The sequence below is a fragment of the Mastigoproctus giganteus genome, chromosome 5, assembly GCF_048544385.1.
Source record: "Mastigoproctus giganteus isolate SK-2022 chromosome 5, ASM4854438v1, whole genome shotgun sequence".
Taxonomy (NCBI): Eukaryota; Metazoa; Arthropoda; class Arachnida; order Uropygi; family Thelyphonidae; genus Mastigoproctus; species Mastigoproctus giganteus.
This window is the reverse complement of record NC_143579.1, coordinates 67,701,217-67,724,932: the sequence shown is the minus strand read 5'-3', so window position 1 is coordinate 67,724,932 and position 23,716 is coordinate 67,701,217. Positions and strand designations below refer to the sequence as shown.

The 23,716-nt window shown below is 35.2% G+C and overlaps 1 protein-coding gene across 1 annotated transcript in view; it reads right to left on the bottom strand.

The window, feature by feature from the left end:
• The window catches only part of LOC150085465 (uncharacterized), a 515,305-nt gene that overhangs the window by 279,619 nt on the left and 211,970 nt on the right, over positions 1-23,716 (bottom strand). The window contains exon 6 of the mRNA XM_090374573.1: positions 17,181-17,471. Coding sequence (XP_090230699.1) covers positions 17,181-17,471 — 291 coding nt within the window. The remainder of the gene's footprint in view (positions 1-17,180; positions 17,472-23,716) is intronic.

Below are 23,716 nucleotides of genomic sequence, written 5' to 3'. Positions count from 1 at the left end.
TCTGTGGGCAGGTCCATCTCCAGTTCTGTCCTTCCAAATGAGAGTACATCCGTATTTGCCTTTAAACATATTTCCTATAAGCAGAAGTACATTGGCTCATACTTATGGAGGAGGGCTTTGACATCACTACAGCAGGCCCTCGTTATAACGCAGTTCACTTTATGCTGATTCGCTGTAACGCTGTTCTCATATTATAACCCATATCTGACTATAACACTGTCACAAATCACTATAATGCTCTTTTACAGATTGCATTTTTGGCATATTTAATGAAATAATTTCATTTGATGGAATCGATAGCTTGAAAATGAATAGCATTAAAATGTTTCCCACGCTCAGTGAAATTTTCTCGCACGCTAATTTAATTGCAGTACAGTGACTTGTTACATAGTTCCGAGATCAGCATTTTAAAAAATGATCTAGTATATTGCTTGTAATATTTGCGTTATATGCATTTATCCGAAGTCTAGTCATCACTCAGTACAGTATTAGACATCATGCATAACGGACAGTTTACTCGAACATTGTATCATAATTAATGCAACCAACACAGTTATATTTTCGAAGAATTAATAATGGCGGATAAGAATGAAAACGCAACAACGTCTGGATGCAGAATGAAGACTATAAATGTAAGAAGAAGACTGAATGTGAAAATTAAATTACACATTTTGAAGCGAATCGATTCTGGTCAACGACAAGTGGATGTGTGCCATAATTTAGGACTGGAAGTTTAACTGTAAGAACAATTATAAAAAATAAAGAATTTTAGCAGTGGGAGACAGCTGTTCCACTGCAAGCAACTAGGTCTAGGTCAGCTATTACGATTGAAATGGTGAGACTTTAACTAATTTTATTGAAGATAATATCCAATGCAGAATTCAGTTAAGTTAAATATTATAAAAAAAAAAAAAAAAGAGAGAGAGAGAGAGAGAGAGAGATTAGCCTATATGATGATCTGAAGAAAACTCACTAGAAAAGAAAAAAAAAAATGTTGAACCATTTAAAACTAGTAAGGGCTGGTTGAATAGATTTAAAATCCAGGGAGAAGCCACAAATGCAGATCAAGGAGCCGAAACTTTTAAAAAAGAACTTGTTAAAATTATTGAAGAGAGGTATTATGTGTTATACTTCTCAACAAGTTTTAACACAGATGAAGGAGGACTTTTTTTTTGGAAACAAATGCCTAAAAAGAAGTTTCATATTGAAAGAAGAAAAAAACATGCCCGGGTTTCAAAGCTTTATTGTTGGGTGGTAATGCGGCGGGGGATTTAAAATTAAAACTCCTTTAGTTTACCAGGAAGAGGGCCAAAGTACAACCCAAAATCGACACATTTTCATGATTAAATTCATCAATTAAATTAAATCAATTAAAATCAATTTAGCTCAATTAAATTCATGATTTTAATTGGAATTTTAAGTTTAATTTTGATACATAAGTAGTTACCACATAATTATATACATATGTAATACAGAATATTTTATATGTACAAATATTTGATTATTAAATATTTTGAACAACATTTGTGCATCTTTTCACTACCATTTATTATTGATTAGGAAATATCCTATGGCACCGACTGCAACTCACAAATACATATGTTACCTTATGGGAATGCGGCGCTCGCTTACCTCGGATTCACTTAGCGCTCTGTTTTTCCGGAATGAATTATCAGCGTTAAGCGGGGGGTCATCTGTATTTCAATGTGGACATTATTTAGATTTGCTGATATCTGTGGTCTTCCAAGGGACTGAGGGCTTTGCTTTCTCAATCTTAGATTAATCCATTTTTGGGGATATACAGACATTGTCCAGTATCCATATCTTCCTCCACAAAAAGTTCCAAGACTGCGTCTCTTCATTTACTTCCTTCACCTCTATCGCCATTTTTTCATTTGTTGTTGTATTGAATCAGGTTTTTCAGTCATCTCCATATTATTTGATTTAGTTATAGGTAGAATAGTAAGTGGTATTGATGTGGCAGGGGCAGCTGATTGAGTATTTTGTACTGGCTTTTGCATGTTCAATAAGTAGTGTAAAATGGGAACAAAAGATTATTTTGGTGAGATTGTCATGTTAGTTTGAGTTCCAACAAAATGCTTACCTGCAGCCTTCTCAGCATATGTGAGCTTATTGTTAATTATTGGCATTATCAGTTTTCTAGTTTCTTGACATGAACTATTTAGCTATGCTTTTGTATTGTTGTATTTCCTTTTCTTGTTTTTCACTGCCTGGCATGCCCTTAAGTATGCAGGGTGCTTCATTTGTCAACTGACAAGTGGGTTTGTTGGCTGTACATGCATAACCTTCATAGCCTTTTGCACTGCACCAAGTACAGGCAGGAACTCCAGAAGGCCATCTGTGAATGTCCATATTTTTGGCATTTGAAACATTGCACTGGGTTTGGGATGTACGGCCTTACCATGCACTGTATGCACCTGGCTATTATTGAGTTAGCAGACATTGGAGAATTAAATGTATGGATGAGGTTTTTGGTTGGTACTAAATTCCCATCCCTATGCATGAAAATTCTTTTAACTGCTATCACTCCCTGTGGCTTTAATTTGGAGTAGATAACCTCAAGGAAATCCCACTTGACAAATTTAGTGTTCTGTGTGGTAATCGGTACTCCTCCAATTGAATTTGCATGGAGTAGCTGCTCAGGGTGCCTATCATTTTTAGTTTCAATTAAGAGATTCCAGAATGAAGCCTCTTAATTGATTTCAGGAAATCTGCTAACCTCTCTAACTCTTCTTGTACGAAAAGGGTGACATTTTCCCAATAGGTTTCTCAGTTTGTGATTCTAAAATCAAGAACCTTAGAGTGGGACCTGACAATATTTCAGTCCAGAGTCACTTTGCTGCATTGGCATTGTCTGTTTCTCTAGTTTCATTTTCTGATAGGGACCATATTGGGGCCACAGGAAGAAATAACATTATCAGGATTCATGAATTTTTGATGTAAAAACATCTTTAGCAGCACCTAACAATGGAATGTAACAGAAAGGTGAGACAGATGAGTAATGTTGTGGTCAAATATTTGACCACAACAATACACATTGCAATCATACTTCATTACAATACACAACAATACATATACTTCTGTAGTTACTACATGTAATCATACTTCTTACAGTAGTAACTGCAGGAAGTATGATTGTGATCTCATACTAAGGAAGTATGACGTCACAAAAGAACCATAATATTGGTTCTTTAGCGCACGTCATACTATGCTACAAATGGATTTCGCTAACCTCTTCCAAGCCAAGGATGTTTTCACATAAAACATCTTTTGTGCGTACAGGGTACACAAGAAGTTTTTTTTATTTTGTTTCAGTGTCCAGCCTCCCCAACCCACCACAGAACCTAAATGGGACACTACCCAGAAAGCAATAAATATGCTTGGGAGTGGGATCCCCAAGGCTACAAAGATACCATATCCACACTGCCGCCATCTTGAATCCTGACCCTCGGACCATGAGGGTAGGGACACAGAACTGCAGGTGAATCAGCTAGCTGACTGATCCTAGACAAGCCATCCCAGGACCACCCATCTTGTCAAAGCAGGGGCCAAAGTGGTAAGTTGAAGCTGGGCCTGTCAACCACCAGGATCCCCCCCTTCCGAGTTTCCATGGGTTGCAGAGAATGGCAAACACACTAGATTCATATTGTTAAAGCCTAAAACCTAGGCTGTGGGCATTAGATCCCAGTGATGCTAATTTAGAGGACCAGCAGTATCACTGGGAGGTTCCCTCACCATGTACAGGTGCCCATGTCAATGGGCCAAAATTTGGAAACAGTTGCACTGAACAATAATATTATTCTAAAGAGAATAATATTCTAGTTATTAACATCCTAAGCATACTATGATTTTTAGTGTTTCTCACCAACCATGGAATAAAACGAAAGACGAAAAACCCAAATTTTAAAATATTTAATATTTACAATAAATTATTTACAAACAAAATACCATATTACTGATAGTAATTTTAAAATAAGATAACTGTGATATACAGGATAATAATAAAATACCGAATTAAAATGCAATAAAATATACTAGGTTAAAAGCGCTAAAATACTAACTGAAGCTTTCAAAGGCTTCTGCCTTCTTTCTCAACAGTGACTGTTGAGAAAGAAGGCAGAAGCCTTTTCAGTTAGTATTTTAGCGCTTTTAACCTAGTATATTTTATTGCATTTTAAATTCGGTATTTTATTATTATCCTGTATATCACAGTTGTCTTATTTTAAAATTACTATCAGTAATATGGTATTTTGTTTGTAAATAATTTATTGTAAATATTAAATATTTTAAAATTTGGGTTTTTCGTCTTTCGTTTTATTCCATGGTTGGTGAGAAACACTAAAAATCATAGTATGAGTATACTCAACCCCAGAGGCCTATTTGAAGATCCTAAGCATCTTTGGTATTTGTATTAAATCTTCAGAAATCTATAGTTTCCACAATCTTTTCCCTCTATTCCACTTATTAGTTTAAAAGAATGTTAGCTACACATTTTTCAACATTTATCCACTGTTTCCAAAGATCATCTTGAATTTAGCTGGAAAACTGGCTGTTGTTCATCTGCAATGGTTGTTCTTCAGCTGAACATATATCATGAAGGTTTGCCCAAATCTTAAACCTGTAAAACCAACCACCACATGTCTTAAACTCAATCATCAGTTGAGCCCTTGCACACAATCACATTATCTTAATGATTTCATAGAGCAACTTGGCCCTCTCTTTAATTAGAGGCCAACCCAAACATACATTTCTTTAACTCATATCCTCCATCCATACAGTTAACAATCTCTCCTTTACATAACATACACTGCACTTCTGCAGGTCATATTTCTAGCACTTTGTTTTTTATAATTATTCTCACCATTGTTGGTGGCAATTATGCACACATCCAATATCTACAGCACATACTCCTCTCCTAGACTGATTCGCAAGGTCTAACTCAACCGCTAAAGTAATATGCCTACAGATTGGCAGTTATATTACTTGTAGAATATTTGCCATTCTTGATTAAGGGTAAATATAAAGACAATTGTAAGCAGTATCATTCAGTTCTAGATCAACAGAACAGACTGACAGAGAATTGTTCATGCCACTATATAGCTTAGTATTGGAATGCAAACACATTTTATTTCACATGTTAACTAATATCCCATATATGTGAAACTGATAGAAATTTATGTAATTTTGCTATCATGCGGACTTGCTGTTTACCAGTAAATATATTAGTTAAAAATAAAACAAACACCCTAAAACTAAAATATGTACAAAATAATGATGCATGCATAAATAATAACACTGATCAACACGTAAAATGTTACAAAAATACCCAATCTTGACTAATTTTATGCTGCTGAACACAAAAATCTTATTAAAATTTGTCAATTGGCTCTTGTTTTTGAATTACGGTCGAAGTCTTATATTAGCAAGTTACTCTACATTATCAACTATGGCTTTCGAAAAAATGCATGGCAACACACCACAGTATCAGTACCACCATGCTCTTATCATGTGATCGGCAACTGTCGCCTCGCTCTGCATCATCTGATAAGTTCTTGTCGCCTCAAATGCATCTTCAACTCTGTTGCAGTAACCCTGGAATACAACTAGGTATTGAGTGATTTGTTCTCAGTTAACGGTTGTTCTCTGTACGATTCCTAATTTTTGCACAGTATTTGTGTCGTGTTAGATTAACATGCCCCATAATAGTGTCAATAGTCTGGATAACTTCTGTTATGTATGTGGAGAAGTCATGTTAGCTTCAGGAAAGCATTCCTTAACTCAAGCCATAAAAAAGGCCCACTTGTACGTTGGTATAAAGTAGGAAACCAGGACAACAACTAGGCTCCACACATATGCTGCACTACCTGTTCATCAAATCTAAGCATGAGTGAACCAAAAAGGACCTTTTATGCCTTTCGCCATGCCCATGATATGCAGAGAGCCAACAAATCACATCACAAGACTGTTACTTCTGTATGGTGCCTCCTATTAGAAAAGGGATGACAGTGAAGAAAAAGTACAGTGCATACCCAAATATACCATCTGCAATTCGTTAAGCATTTAAGTTAAACTTAAGCATTTAGACAGGACATTCTGTACAACGATCCAAAATCATCAAAATATTCCTTTTTTTACATGTTCCCATTTAAATTCTGCAGAGGCTGGAGATTACGCACGTGCAAGGTGATCTGATTGAGGTATATAAGGCCTTGAATGGGTTGAGCATGCTGAATTCTTATGGGATGCTTCCGATTGCTCAGATTACGAACCTAAAGGGGCATAAATTCAAATTGAGGAAAGGCAGTTGTAGAATAGATGTGCAGAAATTTGCCTTTAGCCAGCGAGTGGTTAATTGCTGGAACAAACTTTTTTCCATCTGTTGTTGTGGAAGTTGATAGCTTAAATAAATTCAAGAAAGAACTGAACAAACTTTTAGAGGGAATGGTTGTGTGAATTTTTTTTTTTTTTTTTTTGGCTGATGCTACTTAAGCTTATATGCTTGCTTTCTTGCATCACATGCCTCTATTACTATCGAGAGAAGTATGCAAGAATAAAGGCTTCAAAGCACCTAAACAAGCCTCCTAGGTCAACAAAAGAAAGAGTTCAAAAACATAGAGAATGAAAAAAATGCAGAGTTTAATAAATTCTGCTTCTCAATATTTTGAGAAGCAGATTTTATTCAACTCTAAAAAATACATTTGGAGCTCGTTACTTCTAGAAATTCCAACTGCAGACGTATCAACTATGGAGGCTTGTAATATTTGAGCATCTCTCAAAAATTATGCCATTCCAACATTTTCAGAGCAACGGTTCCGTTTATCCTGCTAGTCCACCCCATCTGCTTCAATTGGATTTAGTGACAGAGGGGCTCATTTCTCCTTATATACCATTCATGCAAATTAAAAGACTAAGATATGGTTTCGGCCAATATGGAATTTTAGGCCAAATTTTTGGCTCGGAGAATATGTCATCTATTCTCCGAGGCCAATAATCGATGAACGATTATTTTCCTCGGAGAATAGATGCAATTATTGCGTTAGCATTCATATCAAACGTAAGAAAAAATTCACAAATCGAGTAATTTAAAGGGCTTGGTTCGTAAACGAGATGTAAGGATTAGGTGAAAGTATCTACTAACTTGTATCTATGTGTACCATCTGTATGATATCGAGAATGACGAAGCATTCTTTGATGAAGACATGGAACATGATCCTACACATGATGAAATGAGTGAAACCATACGTATTGAACAAAGTTTAGTCACTCAACAACAAATTCTTTTGTGGACAAAATGTTCCACAAAGTTTACTTTTTGACGAACATGCTGAAGAATTGCACTTTCCTAGAATTTACCTCGGTCAGGATTGAGAGTTTACGGATAATTTAAAAGTTACACCATTTGTAATGGCATCGAGTGAACTCTATCGTTCAGATCAGCATGGAATGATGCTTTATCATCTTCTTTATATGGCCATGGAAACTGAGACTAAGAATTCGAGATTCGTTAACAGTTGCTTTTAAATATGTTGGAAAAGACAATAAGCTTACCAAAGAACAAATCCAATCTTGAGAATACATCAACAACTGCATTGAAAAGAATTTAGTGTTTTTGAAATTGATTCCTAATTCAACTTATTACTGGACGAAATGTAAAAATTGTCTGATCACCACATCTGTTTGCGATGATCAGACAATTGGGTAAACCTATGTTCTTCTTAACTTTGAGTGCAAACGAAATCAGTTGGCCTAAATTGCTAAAAATTTTATACAAATTAAAGCACAATGGTTTGGATATCTCTGATGAGTGAGCAGAAGCTCTTCATTTTATGGAAAAGGCGACATTAGTTAATGAAGATGCCGTAATGTGAGCAATTTATTTTAATAAACTTGTAGATTGTATTTTAACTTTACTTCAGTCTAAGCGTTTCAGTCCATTTCGACAATATTACATCGTCAACTATTTTAAATGGATCAAATTTAAACATTGCATAGTCCACATGCTCACATTCTTTTGTGGCTTAATAATGCTCCTAAAGAACCTATGGGAAACTCTATGAACAAAACGATAGCTATAATAAATCAACTTGTGTCCGTTTCTACTGCAAAAGCCTCTGGTAATATCAAACTCTAAACTCATAAACATACTTTTATTTGTTTATGGCCGACCGGGCTAGCCGGGTGGGTAAAGTGCCTGCCTGGCAACCCAAAGGTCGCGGGTTCGAATCCCGCCTCGGGCTTGGATCAAAGTACTGCAAAAAAACCTTGGGAGGTGCACTATGGCCACAGAAGCCGATGCGCCAACAACTACCAAAAAAAAAAAAAAAAAAAAAATTTGTTTATGAGTTTGGTGTTTTAAAGCTCCATTTATGCTATCATGATCTACAATAATTTTAATTCCCATGCCAAAAGCAGACACTGAACAAGTCAAAGATAATGCTAAATACAAGAAATAGTGGAAGAATCTAGAGGACAATGAATATACTAGCATCGATCACTTCTTTAAAGAAAATTGCATTCATTTGGAATCATATTATATCAATTTATTTCAAGTTGGTATTACTCGGCCAAAAGTCTTTCTGAAACAAGAACCTCATCAAAAATGGCATAACCCCTTCAATCCTTTTGTGTTTAGTATTTTAAAGTCTAACATGGACAATCAATTCATCATGGAAGAATATTCTTGTGCTGCTTATGTCATCAAATATATAAGACCAATCACAGGATTAGCAATTTACAACTTAAAATTATTGATATTATGAACGAGTATCCTCGGTTTGGCATCACTGAAATTACAAGAAAATTAAGCATTTTTGACATGCTCAACGCTGTCGAAATTACTAGTCAAGAGGCTGCTTGGTACTTTACTTTGTCAACAGATGTCCAAGAGTTCAGTTGTTGTAAGTTATATACAGCCAGTCCTTGTATAGCACGATAGTTGTGTTCCTAGAAACCCTTGTGCAATGGAAAATCGTGCAATATAAACAACAGGGCCTATGGGAAAAATAGGGTTAGGTGCTGGCCACCCAAGATTTAACACACATTTGTAACCAAAACATTACCGAACACAATAAATAATCGTAATAAAATACTTACCATACGTATTTTATTACGACTATTATATAATAAAATATTAATAATGCTTTTGCTTCTATCGTAAGCAAACTTGTTTTTTGTTTGATTTTCTATCCAAACAGATGACAGCCGTTCCATCTCTTCTAGTTCTTTGTGTCTTAATCTAATGGATTTTAATTACACCTTGAGTTGTTCCTGCTATGAAAGTTGTTTTTATTTTCTCTGCATCCTTTGTAATTCTCGGCGTTCCCTCATTTAGGTCTGTAGCACGTGCAATATCACATGGTCTATCATTTTTATCAAAGCGTTTCACAATTTCATATTTTTTCTCTATCGACAGAGGCGGACTGGCCATAAGCCTTACCAGGAAAACCCCGGTGGGCCGGAGGCCGGTGTGATTTTGGCCATAAACACTAGTATGAGGCCACTATAAATTTTCCCGGGTAAGAATTTTATCGATATCGCTTTTCTTTTTCTCTCTGAATCTGCAGTGTCTTCACCAGGACGCTTCCTATTGACACCTTTTAAGTATTTTACTCATTTTTAGGGAATAAAGCACAATTACAAAACGAGGAGGCACACTTGATACACATAAACAAAGCTGCACACGTGTAGCAACTGAATAAACACCGTAAAGGCAGAGATACACTATTAACACCTCACATTTTACTAAAGCACATTTCTAGGGGTTACTACCATAAAACAATAAAAACAATTTCCAGTTGCGTTTCTGCTAGTGGAATCTGTTATAAAGTCAATCTAATTGCATTTACGATTATACCGATAGCTGGAATTGTGTTGGTTTTTACGTTATTATGGTGAAATGTGTTTCCCCTTCACTGATATAAAAAACATAAATACATTTTCAGAATCTTCTCTTCATTCCTATCGTGTTGCGTTCAGTTGGGGTGATTCCGGTCCGACTGCCATTTCTTGTAAACATAAAGGCGAATTGTGCATAAGCAAATTCGGTTCGTGTTATATAAGATATCATTCCCCTATTTATAAATCGTGCATGATCGAATTCGTGTAGTGTAAACATGTGTTATACGAGCACTGACTGTACTTACCATGTGACCTATCAAGTGGCAGTGTAATAGAAAATCGAACAAAGAAATGCAACAAGAAAACATGAGTGATGATTCTACCAACATTTGGAAAGAGAACTGGCTTGATAAGTACAAGAAAAGGATGATGAAGGAGAACCTCAAACGGGCCGGAATTGGTAACGACATCTTTGACCTTCCACCAGTAAAATAGCGGGCTCACGACCTTTACTTACTCTACCGAATCAATGTTAGTGACAGCATTGAAGTCATTTAGGAAGTGACATAATTTACATCATTTCTGTTTCACATTTTTGTCAAAGATGTTTTCACATAAAACATATTTCGTGCATACAGGCTTTTTTTTTTTTTTTTTGCAAGAATCATATTTTTGGAAAATATCCTAACCACAAATGGGTGCAGTTTTATACTACTGTCTGCTTTGCATCATAAAAAAATAGTTATCCTTTCTTTTCTTAATTTTCCACCACTGCAGGACTCTTCTTGAACATCAAGTATTTTGTTTGGGAATATATTAAGCTTCAATCAATTAAGCTCATAAGGAGATTTGCATTAACCAAAAAAAATGGCATAATTTTTTTCGTGTGGAATAAAGTGGACTTTCCATATGCAGTACTTTGACAAATGCAAAGTACTGCATATGGGTAACAATAACCCAAGAGAAACATACCAACTCTGTGGTACTACACTCAGGGAGGTGGAGAATGTAAAAGACCTGGGGGTAATTGTGCAGTCAGATATGAAGTTCTCTGAACAGTGCAGACGAGCGGCCACAGCAGGTCATGGTGTTTTGTCAATGATATATAGGAATTTTGCTAGCAAAGACAAGGAGATGATTATCCCTTTGTATAAGGCAATGGTCAGGCCACACCTTGAGTACTGTATACAGATCTGGAGGCCTCATTTTAGGAAGGATGAGAGTTGCTAGAACGAGTACAAAGAAGGGCTACAAGATTGGTAAGAGGAACAAAGGGGTGCGCTTATGAAGAAAGGCTAAGTTCTGCAAGTTACGGCATCTGAACACTAGGTACCTGAGAGGTGATCTGATTGAGGTCTATAAGGTCTTGAATAGTTTGAGCAGGCTCAATGCTGACAGGATACTTCCACTTGCTCAGAAGAACCTCAGGGGGCATAGATTCAAATTGAGGAAAGACAGTTGTAGAATTCATCTGCGGAAGTTTGCCTTTAGCCAACGGGTAGCTGATTGCTGGAACAGACTTCCATCTGTTGTTGTGGAAGTTGATTGCTTAAATAAATTTAAGGCTGAACTAGACAAACATTTGGAGTGACCGGATGGGTGAAATGGGAAGGGATTTTTTTTTTGGCTGATGCTGTATAAGCTTGCTTTCTTACATCATATGCCTCAACTAATGGTAATGCTTTCTGATATATATTAACTTGAATTCATAATAAACAAATATGCTTATGTAGAAAACCCTATCCTACAGCATGGAAATAATGTGCAATTTTTACAAAAAAAAAAAAGAAAAAAAAAATTTTCATTTAAAGCAAAATTGATCAGTTTTGCTTAAAATTAAATAACATATAGCAAGTTGACACTGGTAAAATAGGCAGTTTGGTGTGACATAAGCAAAAGGAAAACTAAAATGAGAGTAGGCAACTATAGGCCAGCCAACTGTGATGAGTATAATAAGCAAATTACACAGACAAATAGAATGGGCCAGTAAACCAGAATGTCTTATAATGGGTATTTTAACTTTTCATATATTGATTGGGCAATCTAAGTTACTTACTCATAAAAATTTTCAATATGAGCGACCAAATACAAGTCTAGTAAATATCTACAAATTCACATCCAGGAGCAGAAATTTTCCGGATTTACTGTCTGCAGAAAGTTTCTAGATTTAGCATTAGCATAGGCACATGATGCAAGAAAGCAAGCTTATATAGAATCAGCCAAAATAAATAAAATAAATAAAAAATAAAAACCCCTTATTTCATCCATCCACTCGCTCCAAATGTTTATCAAGTTCTGCCTTGAATCTACTTAAGCTATCAACTTCTACCACGACAGATGGAAGTTTGTTCCAACAATCAACCACCCGCTGGATAAAGGCAAACTTACGCACATCTATCCTACAACCGTCTTTCCTCAATTTGAATTTATGCCCTCTTGGGCAATTATTCTGAGCAAGAGGAAGAATCCCATCAGCACTGAGCATGCTCAAACAATTCAAGGCTTAATCAGATCACCTCGCAGGTGTCTAGTCTCTAGACACTGTAATTTGCAAAACTTAAGCCTTTCTTCGTAAGAGCAACCCTTTGTTCCATTCATAATCTTGTTGCCCTTCTCTGTACTCATTCCAACAGTTCTACATCCTTCTTAAAATGAGGCCTCCAGACCTGTATACAGTACTCAAGGTGTGGCCTGACCATTGCCTTATACAAGGGGATAATCACCTCCTTATCCCTGCTAGAAAAATTCCGGTATATCATTGATAAGACACCATGAGCTACTCATGCAGACCATCTGCACTGCTCAGAAAACTTCATATCTGCCTACACAAATACCTCCAGGTGCTTTTCATTCTCTACCACTGTCAGCGTAGTACCACAGAATTCATACGTTACTCTCGGGTTACTGCATCCTTTGTTCGGGTTACTATTACCTTTATTCCATTCACTAACCTTGTTGCCCTTCTCTGTACTCGTTCCAACAGCTCTACATCCTTCTTAAAATGAGTCCTCCAGACCTGTATACAGTATTCAAGGCGTGGCCTGACCATTGCCTTATACAAGGGGATAATCACCTCCTTATCCCTGCTAGAAAAGTTCCGGTATATCATTGATAAGACACCATTAGCTACTCATGCAGACCATCTGCACTGCTCAGAAAACTTCATATCTGCCTACACAAATACCTCCAGGTGCTTTTCATTCTCTACCACTGTCAGTGTAGTACCACAGAATTCATACGTTACTCTCAGGTTACTGCATCCTTAGTTTGGGTTACTGTTACCTTTATTCCTTCACTAACCTTGTTGCCCTTCTCTGTACTCATTCCAACAGCTCTACATCCTTCTTAAAATGAGTCCTCCAGACCTGTATACAGTACTCAAGGTGTGGCCTGACCATTGCCTTATACAAGGGGATAATCACCTCCTTATCCCTGATAGAAAAATTCTGGTATATCATTGATAAGACACCATGAGCTACTCGTGCAGACCATCTGCACTGCTCAGAAAACTTCATATCTGCCTACACAAATACCCCCAGGTCCTTTTCATTCTCTACCACTGTCAGTGTGGTACCACAGAGTTGATACGTTACTCTCGGGTTACTGCTTCCCATATGTAGTACTTTACATTTGTCAATGTTAAACTTCATTTGCCACCTCTCAGCCGATCTGCTCAACTAGGTCCTGTTACAGCAGTGTACTGCCATTAGTGTCATTAATAACCCTGCCAACCTTCCTATCGTCTGCAAACTTGGACATTAAGCCTGATATACCATCATCAATATCATTTATAAATATAGAAAACAACAATGGACCTAACACTGAACCACGAGGGACTCCACTAATAACATTAGTCTACGATGAGCAGTGACCATTGATTACCACTCTGTCTTCTCCCATTCAACCATCCCTTTATCCATAGCAGAAATTTGCCTCCAATGCCACACTGCTCCAATTTGTGCAGCAGTCTTCCATGTGCAACAGTATCAAAGGTCTTTCTAAGATCCAAATATATGATATCAAAGTTATTTTTTGCATCCAGCTCCTTTGTGACTACATCATAGTATCCAATCAAATTGGTCAGACAAGACTTCCCCTTAACAAACCCATGCTGTGTCTGAGCTATAACTGAAGTCTTGTCTAGATGATCCTGCAATGCTTCTTTAACCAGTGACTCCATTGTTTTACCAGGAACAGCAGTTAAACTAACAGGTCTATAATTACCTGTGTCTCCCTTTGAACCGCCTTTGTGAATTGAGGTCACATTTTCACATTTCCAGTCCATGGGCATCTCTCCTTAGTCCAGGGAAGCTCTCATAATTATGGCTACAGGTTTGCTTATTTCTTTTGCCACCTCCTTCAATATAACTGGATAGATTCCATCCACCCCAGGCGCCTTTCTTATGTTTACCTTCAACAATTTCTCTTCCACTTTACTCTCTGTTATCACAAGATTATCTAGCTTACTGCCATTCCCCTCCATGAATAACTCCTCATGTGTGAATGTAGATGCAAAATATTCATTTAGTTTGTTAGCTACCTGAGCAGGATCATCAACTGTTGAACCACTGATATCAAGTGGATCAATCTGATTCATCCCCTTCCTTTTAGAGTTTACATAAGTATTTCTCAATATATGACTGCTTACTACAGCAGCATTTTTAGGGCACCAAGAGAAAGCAAAACTTTTTTTTCTAATTATCAGGTGAATCTTTATGGATTAAAAATCTCAAGATAAAGGAGTCACTTGGTGGCAGTGATCATAATATAGTTATATGAGATCTAATTAAAAATATAACTGTTGTTAGGCATAAAGGGACAGGATTTTGCTTTCAAAAAACAGACTGCAGTGGTCTTGGACAGTTTCTAAATTCCTTTCAGTTGGAACAAATGATGTTATCAACTATAAATTCTAAATAGGAAGCAATTAGGGAAGTAATCATAGAAAGTACTAAGCTTTTTTATACCAACTAAGAGATACTGTTCAGTTCAAAGCTTACGTCTAAATGGCTATCAGATGTACCGATGGGACTAATGATAAACATGCAAGGGATGATTACAAATTAGGGATACAGCAACCTACAATAGTAGACAAACTAGTCTGCAATCAAGTCCCCAAGTACATTAGGCAATCTAATGCAGATTATGAGAAATTCTTTGCTAAGAATGCAAAGACAGTTTCATACAGCTAATAATGATCCTGTTCAGGGTGTTGAAAAACTAAATATTTTGCATCGATATTCACCCACAAATAAATTTTTAGCAATCTGAATACCAGAAGTACACCAAGTTATAACTGGCAGCTAAATGGTTTTATGATAACTGAGAAAAACATAGAAGAGAAATGGTTGAAGCTAAAAGTAAATAAAGCAGCTAGGACTGATGGGCTCTACCCAATTATATTAATTAAAGCAACAAAGTGACAAGCAAATATTTAGCCATAATTATAAGAGAATCCTTGGATTCAGGGAATGTAAATATAGGCTGGAAATATGAAAATTTCCCTTCAATTCACAAAGGAAGATCAAAAGGTAAAGTGAGTAATTATAGATCTGTAAGCTTGACTTCTGTTCAAGAAAAAATAATGAAGTCCTGGTTAAAAGAAGTAACGCAGAACCACCTAGACAGAAATGGAGTTATGCAGCAATCACAGCATGGATCTGTTAAGGGGCATTCTTATTTGACCAATCTGATTGAGTACTACGATGCAATAATAAAGTTACTGGGTACAAAAAACAATTTTGCTATCATACACTTAGATTTCAGTAAAGCTTTTAATACTGTTTCACATAAAAGACTGCTGTACAAATTGGAGTGCTGTGGTATTAGGGGCAAGTTACTGCTATGGATAAAGGGATGGTTGAGTGGGAGAAGACTAGAGTGATTATCAATGGCATTGGTTTCTTGAACTAATGTTATCGGTGGAGCAACCAAGGCCATATTGCTCCGGGGATATGCGGTGGTCATTCCCTGACCTTTCCGCATCCTCCGTATTTGGTGGTGATGGGCTTGAACCCTGGTCTAATCAAGAAGCATGTGCTACGCACTGCTGCTCCTTCCCACCTGGCTACGGAGCACGTCTAGATGACACATGGTTAATGATAGGAATCAAGTCATATTACTGCAACAAGACCTAGAAAAATTATGCTGATGGGCTAAGAAGTGGCAATTAAAGTTTAACAGCGATAAGTGCAACAAACTGCATATGGACAGCAGTAATCCTAAAACAACATTCGATTATGTGGTGCAACACTCAAGGTGGTGGAGAATGGAAGAGATATAAGTATAATTGTAGTCTGATATGAAAGTTTTCTGAGCAATGCAGCCAGGCTGCTGGGACAGCTCATGGGGTTTTGTCAATGACATAGAGGAATTTTGCTGCTGGGGACAAGAGGCCATGGTTATGCATCTGGGGACAAGAGGCCATGGTTATGCACATAAGAGGCCATGGTTATGCAGCATTTTGAATATACTGCATACAGGTCCAGAAGCCTCATTTTATGGAGGATCTGGATCTCTTGGAATGGGTGCAGAAAAGAGTAACAAGATTAGAAAAGAACATAAGGGTACTCATATCATGTAAGATTTCATTTCTACAAATGGAAATGCATGGAAACTTGGCACCTGTAAAGAGATATGATTGAAGTCTTTAAGACATTAAATGGATTGAGCGAGCTAAATACGTTGATGACATCCTTACTCTTTCTTGTACAACCCACATAAGGAGGCATAAACTTAGACTGAAAATGGATGACTGCAGGACAGATGCACGAAACCTTGCTTTAAGCCAGAGTAACTGACTCTTGGAACAAATTATCATTTGAAGTGATAGTTTAAATAAATTTAATGAAGAATTAGACAAATTATTAGAGGGGATGTTTAAATGAGGTAGGTAATTATTTGGGAGGCTGTACTGTACAAGCTTGCTTCCATTCATCTTTTGCCTCTACCAATACTATTTCAAGAAGGCAGTAAAGAAAATTTTTAAAAAGAAGAATGGGAGTCATTTTGCTTGCTCTTACAAGAAAATTATGTTTCAACAGTTTAAGAACCTAAAAATAGGAAACTTTTTGAAGTTACTTAAGATATTCAAATATCTGGAATAAAAATGCTTTAATTTCATTTAAGTTTTATATAAATGACAATAGTTCATTATTTAAGTCTAGAATTGGGGCCATTAAAAATCAGTAAAGCAAAATGGAATGTATTTTTACTAGAAAAGGCAATAATTAGTCAATGAATGGAAAATGCACCACAATAAAAAAAAATTGATTTCAAATATTATATATTCTCTTTCTCAACATTTTAAAGAAAATACTTACATCACTATACACAAGAGCCTTCCGAGTAGTTCGTAAATTATATTTCTGTGCAGCTGCTTTAGAGCTGTGTCGGGTGACAGAACGAAAACGTTTATCATTATAAGAGTTTCTGTCTCTAACACTGGTTTCACTTTTATGTTTCTGTCCTCTACGAATGGAAATCTGAGGCGCTATTCCAGCATTCTCAGAAACAGCACTAATCACTGCTAAAGAATGAGAGTGTTCCTCTGACAAATGAACTCCATTCAAATTACTGACTGCAACAGAATTTTCTATTTCACTTGTTGAAACCTGAAATATTAAATATTTATGCTTAGAATTATACAGAAACTAATTTAAACATCTCTATAAAAATCAGATTGTAGCATCTTTAATTTTAAGCAAAGAACGCAATTTTAACCCTCTATTACTCATCCAATATGGAACAAAAATGCTTTTGTGACATCTGTGGGCATCTTTTTCGTTTTATTTATAAAAAATAATTTTTAACTGAATTGAAAATAGTATTCTACTAATCATTATTTGCAAACTCAATTATAAAATATCAAACAAAAATAAACAAGAGAAACCAATATTAATAATAATAATCTTTCCATTTTTTTAGAATTTTCAATGTCATTCATCCTTGAAAATACAGATGCTTGCATGATATCTGTCAGACACAAAATGAATGCCTGTATTTCTGTCTACTATCTATATTTCATTTCTGTGAAACACAAGTTCTACAGCAAGGTTAGACAATGCTTGCTGGCATCTGACAGATGCCACATGAGTATGGAACTTGGGTACTAGAAAGGTAGATGCTTTTGCCTGCCTGCCTGGATTCCATTAAATGCAAAAAAAAATTAATTCCTTGTAATTTTACAGTATATTGGAATGAAAACATAACATATTGTACAATCATTTTGAGAATACTTGTGAGGAAAAATACACAGCAGGATTTCATTTCATCTCCAAATTTATTTTTAACCAAATTTGTACATTTAGTTGTTAGAATAGGCCCAATAAATAAATATTTAGCATAAAAGAATTGCTTTCATTTAATGTACTGATTAGCATAAATAAGATTTCATATAACAACTGACAAAAAATCTTTGTTTATAATTAAAAGAAATCTTTCATGTCATGTTTCACAATGCTCAAGGGCACCTCCATAGCCAGGTGGGCAGGAGCGGCAGTGCACAGCACAGCACATGCTTCTTGATTAAACCGGGGTTTGAGCCTGTGACCACCAAATACGGAGGATGAGGAAAGGTCAGGGAATGACCACCGCATATCCCTGGAGCAATATGGCCTTAGTTGCTAATGCTCCTAAAAACCAAACAACAACAACAAATCTCCAAATTTAAAAAAAGTAACAGAAAAATTTTAAAAAGTAGCATCTGTCAAACACCATGTTAGCAGCAGAGGGTTACATGCTCTTAGAAAAAAATTGATCTAGTGATTTCTTAATTATTACTTTAAACTTAATTACTGATGAAATTTTTAAAAATTGAAGTTTTGCCATTTAAAAGAATAATAAGAAATAAGAATAAAGTTGGTTTCAATATTTTGTCATATAAATCATTATATGACAAAATATTGAAACCAACAATTTATATTACTGTAAAAGTGTAGCAAAGTGCAGCAGAATTTATTTAAAAAACAAATAATGACTCTTTTTCAATAATTTTAAGTGATATTCATTAGAACAAAATTTTGATAGAACAAAATGATTTGTGCATCTCCATGAAGAAACTAATTATTTGTAATTTGGTTCTGCAAAAGAGGAAAATAACTTTTTTAAAGGGAGACTTCCTGAACTAACTGATAAATACAGGGTATTTCTAGATTACACAGAGAAATTTAATTCTATAGGGGGTAATTCTATACCAAAACAAGCATAAACATTCATATAAATATGAGACTGATTCAAGACAGTTACAGAACTATATATATTTAAATTTTAAAAAATTACAGAGTTTTGAATGACAAAAATTAATAAAATAAAAAAAGCGCACATATGCTGCCTAGTAAAATGTTTATGGTATTAGCAACATGACTGCTTATTCTTATTTATTTTAATTATTATTTTTCCTCTTAAAAAATTCTATAGCCAATTTTTTAAATTTTAAAACAGCCATAGCTCCATAACTGTTTAGAATAAAATACAGCGCATGCCACTTATTGTTGTAATGGGTAATATCATCAATCAGTTAATGTTATGACTTTTACAGTCTCAAACAGACAAACATACACAGATACATAGAAAAAACAAGGTTTATTGTAATCAGCCTTCAGTTTATGATATCACTTTTTTTTTTTGCATTATTGTGGTTTATGCATGTGCAGTGGAAGTGATTAAGTAACATCCTGATTTGTTCTTGAACTCTGACACACTGCATGGCTACTTACTGATTTTGCTCTGTACAGTTCATATGGCTGTCAGTGTAATTACTCCATAAAATAAAGAACTGTACTCCTACCAATCTAACTGCTTTACAGCAGAGCATTAACCCTTTTCTAATTCACAATTTTGTTTTTAATGGTTTGTATGAATTTACAGAAACATCACAACAGTTTTATTCATTGATGATTTCTTTTATTGATTATATTCTCAAAGAAATAGTGGACAATTAAATTAAGGTATTATATACTGATTGCTTTTCATGTTTACTTTCTGTCCACTTAATGCCTTTTTATGTAAACATTTTTACTCTGTATCAGTAAATAATGCTGAACATCTGCACTCTTGTTTCTTTGGTTATTGTTCTCAATTTAGTTGAGTGCCAAAGTCCAGAGATCACACTAAGCATTGTCCACTGTACATGTTTATGTGAACTTTTTGGACTAAACTACTAAATACACAGATATATCTAATTAGAAGTTTGGTCTTAAATTTTGATTCTAACTTTCGTCTTAAAACAAAAAAAAAAAAAAAAAAAAAAAAATGGGGGGTACAAACATTAGTTTGGATAAAGCATAGCCCGAGCGTACATAAAAAAAATTGTTTCAAAGTTGCACTATATTCTTATGCAGTTAAATTTTTTATTAAAGTACAGTGGAATCTCATTAATACGAAGTTCAAGGGACCTAAATTTTCACATTGTGTAATAACGAGGTCCCCCAAAAGTGTCAAAGTTTTACTGTTTTTTTTTTTTTTTTGGTACATACTGTATATCTAAAAATAATAATATCAAAAATAAAATAAAAACAAAAGCCTTGTCTAACAATACAGTAATAGGAATAACATTATTGAAAGATTTTATTTTATTTGTAAAATAAACTAAGAGAAAAGCAATATTAACAGAAATGAAAATATTATACAGTATATATTTTGATATATACAATATTTTAGTATCACAGTAAAAAGAATTACAATCTTAATATAAAAGGAGACATCCAAACCATTAACTTTTTAATAAATTAATCTAATTTAAAGAAAGAATTCAATGTTGTTTACACAGTTTTTGTCCTATATGCATTTTTAATTACAGCACAGATGTTATCAAATACGATACAGTAAACCCTCGATTTAATGGACTAATAGGAGAGAAGGGGTGGCCGTTAATGCTGAAAGTCCGTTAAAACGAATGAAACCTGGGGAGGCATTTTTTATTGTTCTTAATGTAAAAAAAAAAAAAAAAGCTTTAATACAATATACAGTACTGTACAATATAAAATTATAATAAAGAATATATAATATTCTGTAATTTGGCCTTTGATTTATGGATATCAGAAACAGTTTTGTTTTTTTACATAGTAAATTTCACAAACACATGCTACTGAGATGCCTTGTTCTAATTTCTGAATTAGCTCTAATTTCTGTGCCACATTTAAGTTCACATGCTTGCTTTTAACTTCTCTATCACTTGATGCTATTTTAAATTGTAAGGATTGCAAAATTATTTAATAAATAAAGTCACAATTCAGAAATCACAGAAACACTCTGGATACAACCGGACCGCACGATAGCTTGAGGAAGACTGAGATCAAAACAAAGCGAGTCAGTAGACCTGCGGTTTAGTGTCCCGAGTCACGTTCAGCTCGCAAGTCACCACCTGCTCATATCTGTTATCTGGGAAAACAGCTATTTGAACATGTTTTCAGAAAGAATAAAAAATAATTTCCTGAATTTGATTATAAAAATAAAAATAAAAAATAAAAAAGTAAGTAATTATCAAAACAATAATGGAAATAGGTAATTATTATTAATTTTTAATTAATAATAAACTGAAGTTTTGTAAAACCTAAAAAAAAATAATATGGTCGAGATTAATATTTACATTAATGTATTATTTGTCCGGTCCGTTAAATCCGAAATCTGTTATATTGCGGTCCATTAAATCGAGGGTTTACTGTAGGTTTTTCTTTATCAACGTTACTGCAGGCCAACACATTCTCTATTATGTTCAATGCATTTTGGACATTTTTTTAGATGGCAGTGCACGCGCTTCTTCACTTTCGCTGTCGCTGGTAACAAAACCATCATCATTTTGTTTGGTACCCAGCAGCTCTTCTGGTGTTGGCATTACAGTGGTAGCAACTTCATCATCCACCTTCACAAACTTTTCAAATTCGCCAACAAAATCCATATGCTCCTCCAAATTCCTCCATTTCTCACTGTTCTATCACATTCGTCTGCTAGACCATGTTTTTCGATGATGTTCTCTTCAAAGCCACTATTTCTGAAGCAGTTGATAATTACACTTGAAGTAATACTTTCCCAAGCAATAACAAGATTACGGATAGCATCCAAGACATTCCAATCTGGCTACAAATTGTTCTCTCCTTCTATGTTGCAGTTCAAGTACCTTATGCTCTCTTGATATTATAATGCCTTGATCCAGTGGTTGCATTAAACTGGTGGTATTGGGGGGAGGGGTAAAAACAACAGCCGTATATTTGTTAACTTAAGTGTCTCAACAGAATGTGCTGTACAACAGTCTAGAATCATCAAAATGTTCCTTTTTTCTGAAGCCATTCTTCTGTCCAATTTTGATAACCAAGATAACCGAGACTGAAAAATTCTGACAGTAAGCCAAGCACTTCTATTGGTCTCATAATCACAGGGAAGTTGGTTAACTGCTTTAAAACATCTTAGCTTGGAAAACTTACCAATCACAAGTGGGCATAGTTTTGTACTGCCATCTGAATTGCAGCATAACAGAACAGTGAGTCTTTGTTTACTTAATTTTCCACCATGACAAGACTCTCTTCGAACAGCAAATGTTTTGTTTGGCAGCAAATTATAAAATAAACCGGTCTCATCAAGATTAAAAATATCCTTTGCCTCATATTTTTCAAAGATGGACCATACAGAACACAACCAGTCTGTAGCCTTTTCTTTGTCGACTAATCCAGACTCACCACAAAAATTTCGAGAAACCAAGTTATTTCCATGTTGCTGAGCTAGATAATTTGCATTTTCTTACAAAATCGGAACTGATATTGGCAAATTAGATGCACGCATTTGTTGGTACTACTCGAAAAATTTTGTTTCGAGCTCCTCGTGTTTTTCACCACAAATTCGTTTTCATCACTGCTCCAGTGTCACACACTTCTTCGAGCCTTTTTCAGTTTTCCAGTATTGTAAATAAAGTAGATAAAGGGATATTGTATTCCTTTGCAATGTCCTTTTTGCTTCTTTCCATCCTATCAGCCTCTTGTATAAATTTTAGTTTAATTTCCAAGCTTAATTCTGTCCGTCTACCATACCACGTTTTGTTGCCATAAAAAAAAACTGCTAGATAAGATTTAATATAAACAAATTTTAAATTAATTTAAAGACACAAGTTCCAAAAATATATCAGCTCAGATAAAATGGCACAAAAAATCGATTCCTGTATACCAGGAGTAGCCAACTTAATTTGTGATGCGATCTACTTTTTTCCTTCAAAATGTGCTGCGATCTACCATTTCAAAAATTTCATTGCACAAGGTTAAAAAAGTTAATGAGCACATATTGAAAAATGTTGTTTATAAATTTTAAAATTCAATACAATTCAGAATTCTTATTTTAAATTCATATGTATTTAAAATTTTAATTTATGCTAAGTTTGTGTCTTCATTTCATCTGCCAAGCTTTCAAAATCGGGGATATACTGTAATAAGGCCAACCGTAAAGAATCTTCTGTATGCAAGTCCATAAGAGCACAGCGATTCTTCGTCTTTATTTCAACAAACTAACAAACTAAATGAGTATTTTGCATCTACATTCACCCATGAGGAGTTATTCAGGGAGGGGAATGCCGGAGGTGAGTTAAACTCTGGCAGTGAGCTAGATGATTTTGTAATAACTGAGAGGAAAGTGGAGGAGAAATTGTTGAAGATAAACATAAAAAAAGGCACCCGGGGTGGACAGGATCTATTCAGTTATATTAAAGGAGGAAGCAAAGGAAGTAAGCAAACCCTTAGCCATAATTATGAGAGCTTCTTTGGACTCAGGGGAGGTACCCATGGACTGAAGATGTGCAAATGTGATCCCAGTTTACAAAGGAGGATCAAAGGGTGACACAAGTAATTATAGACCTGTTAGTTTAACTTCTGTTCCAGGA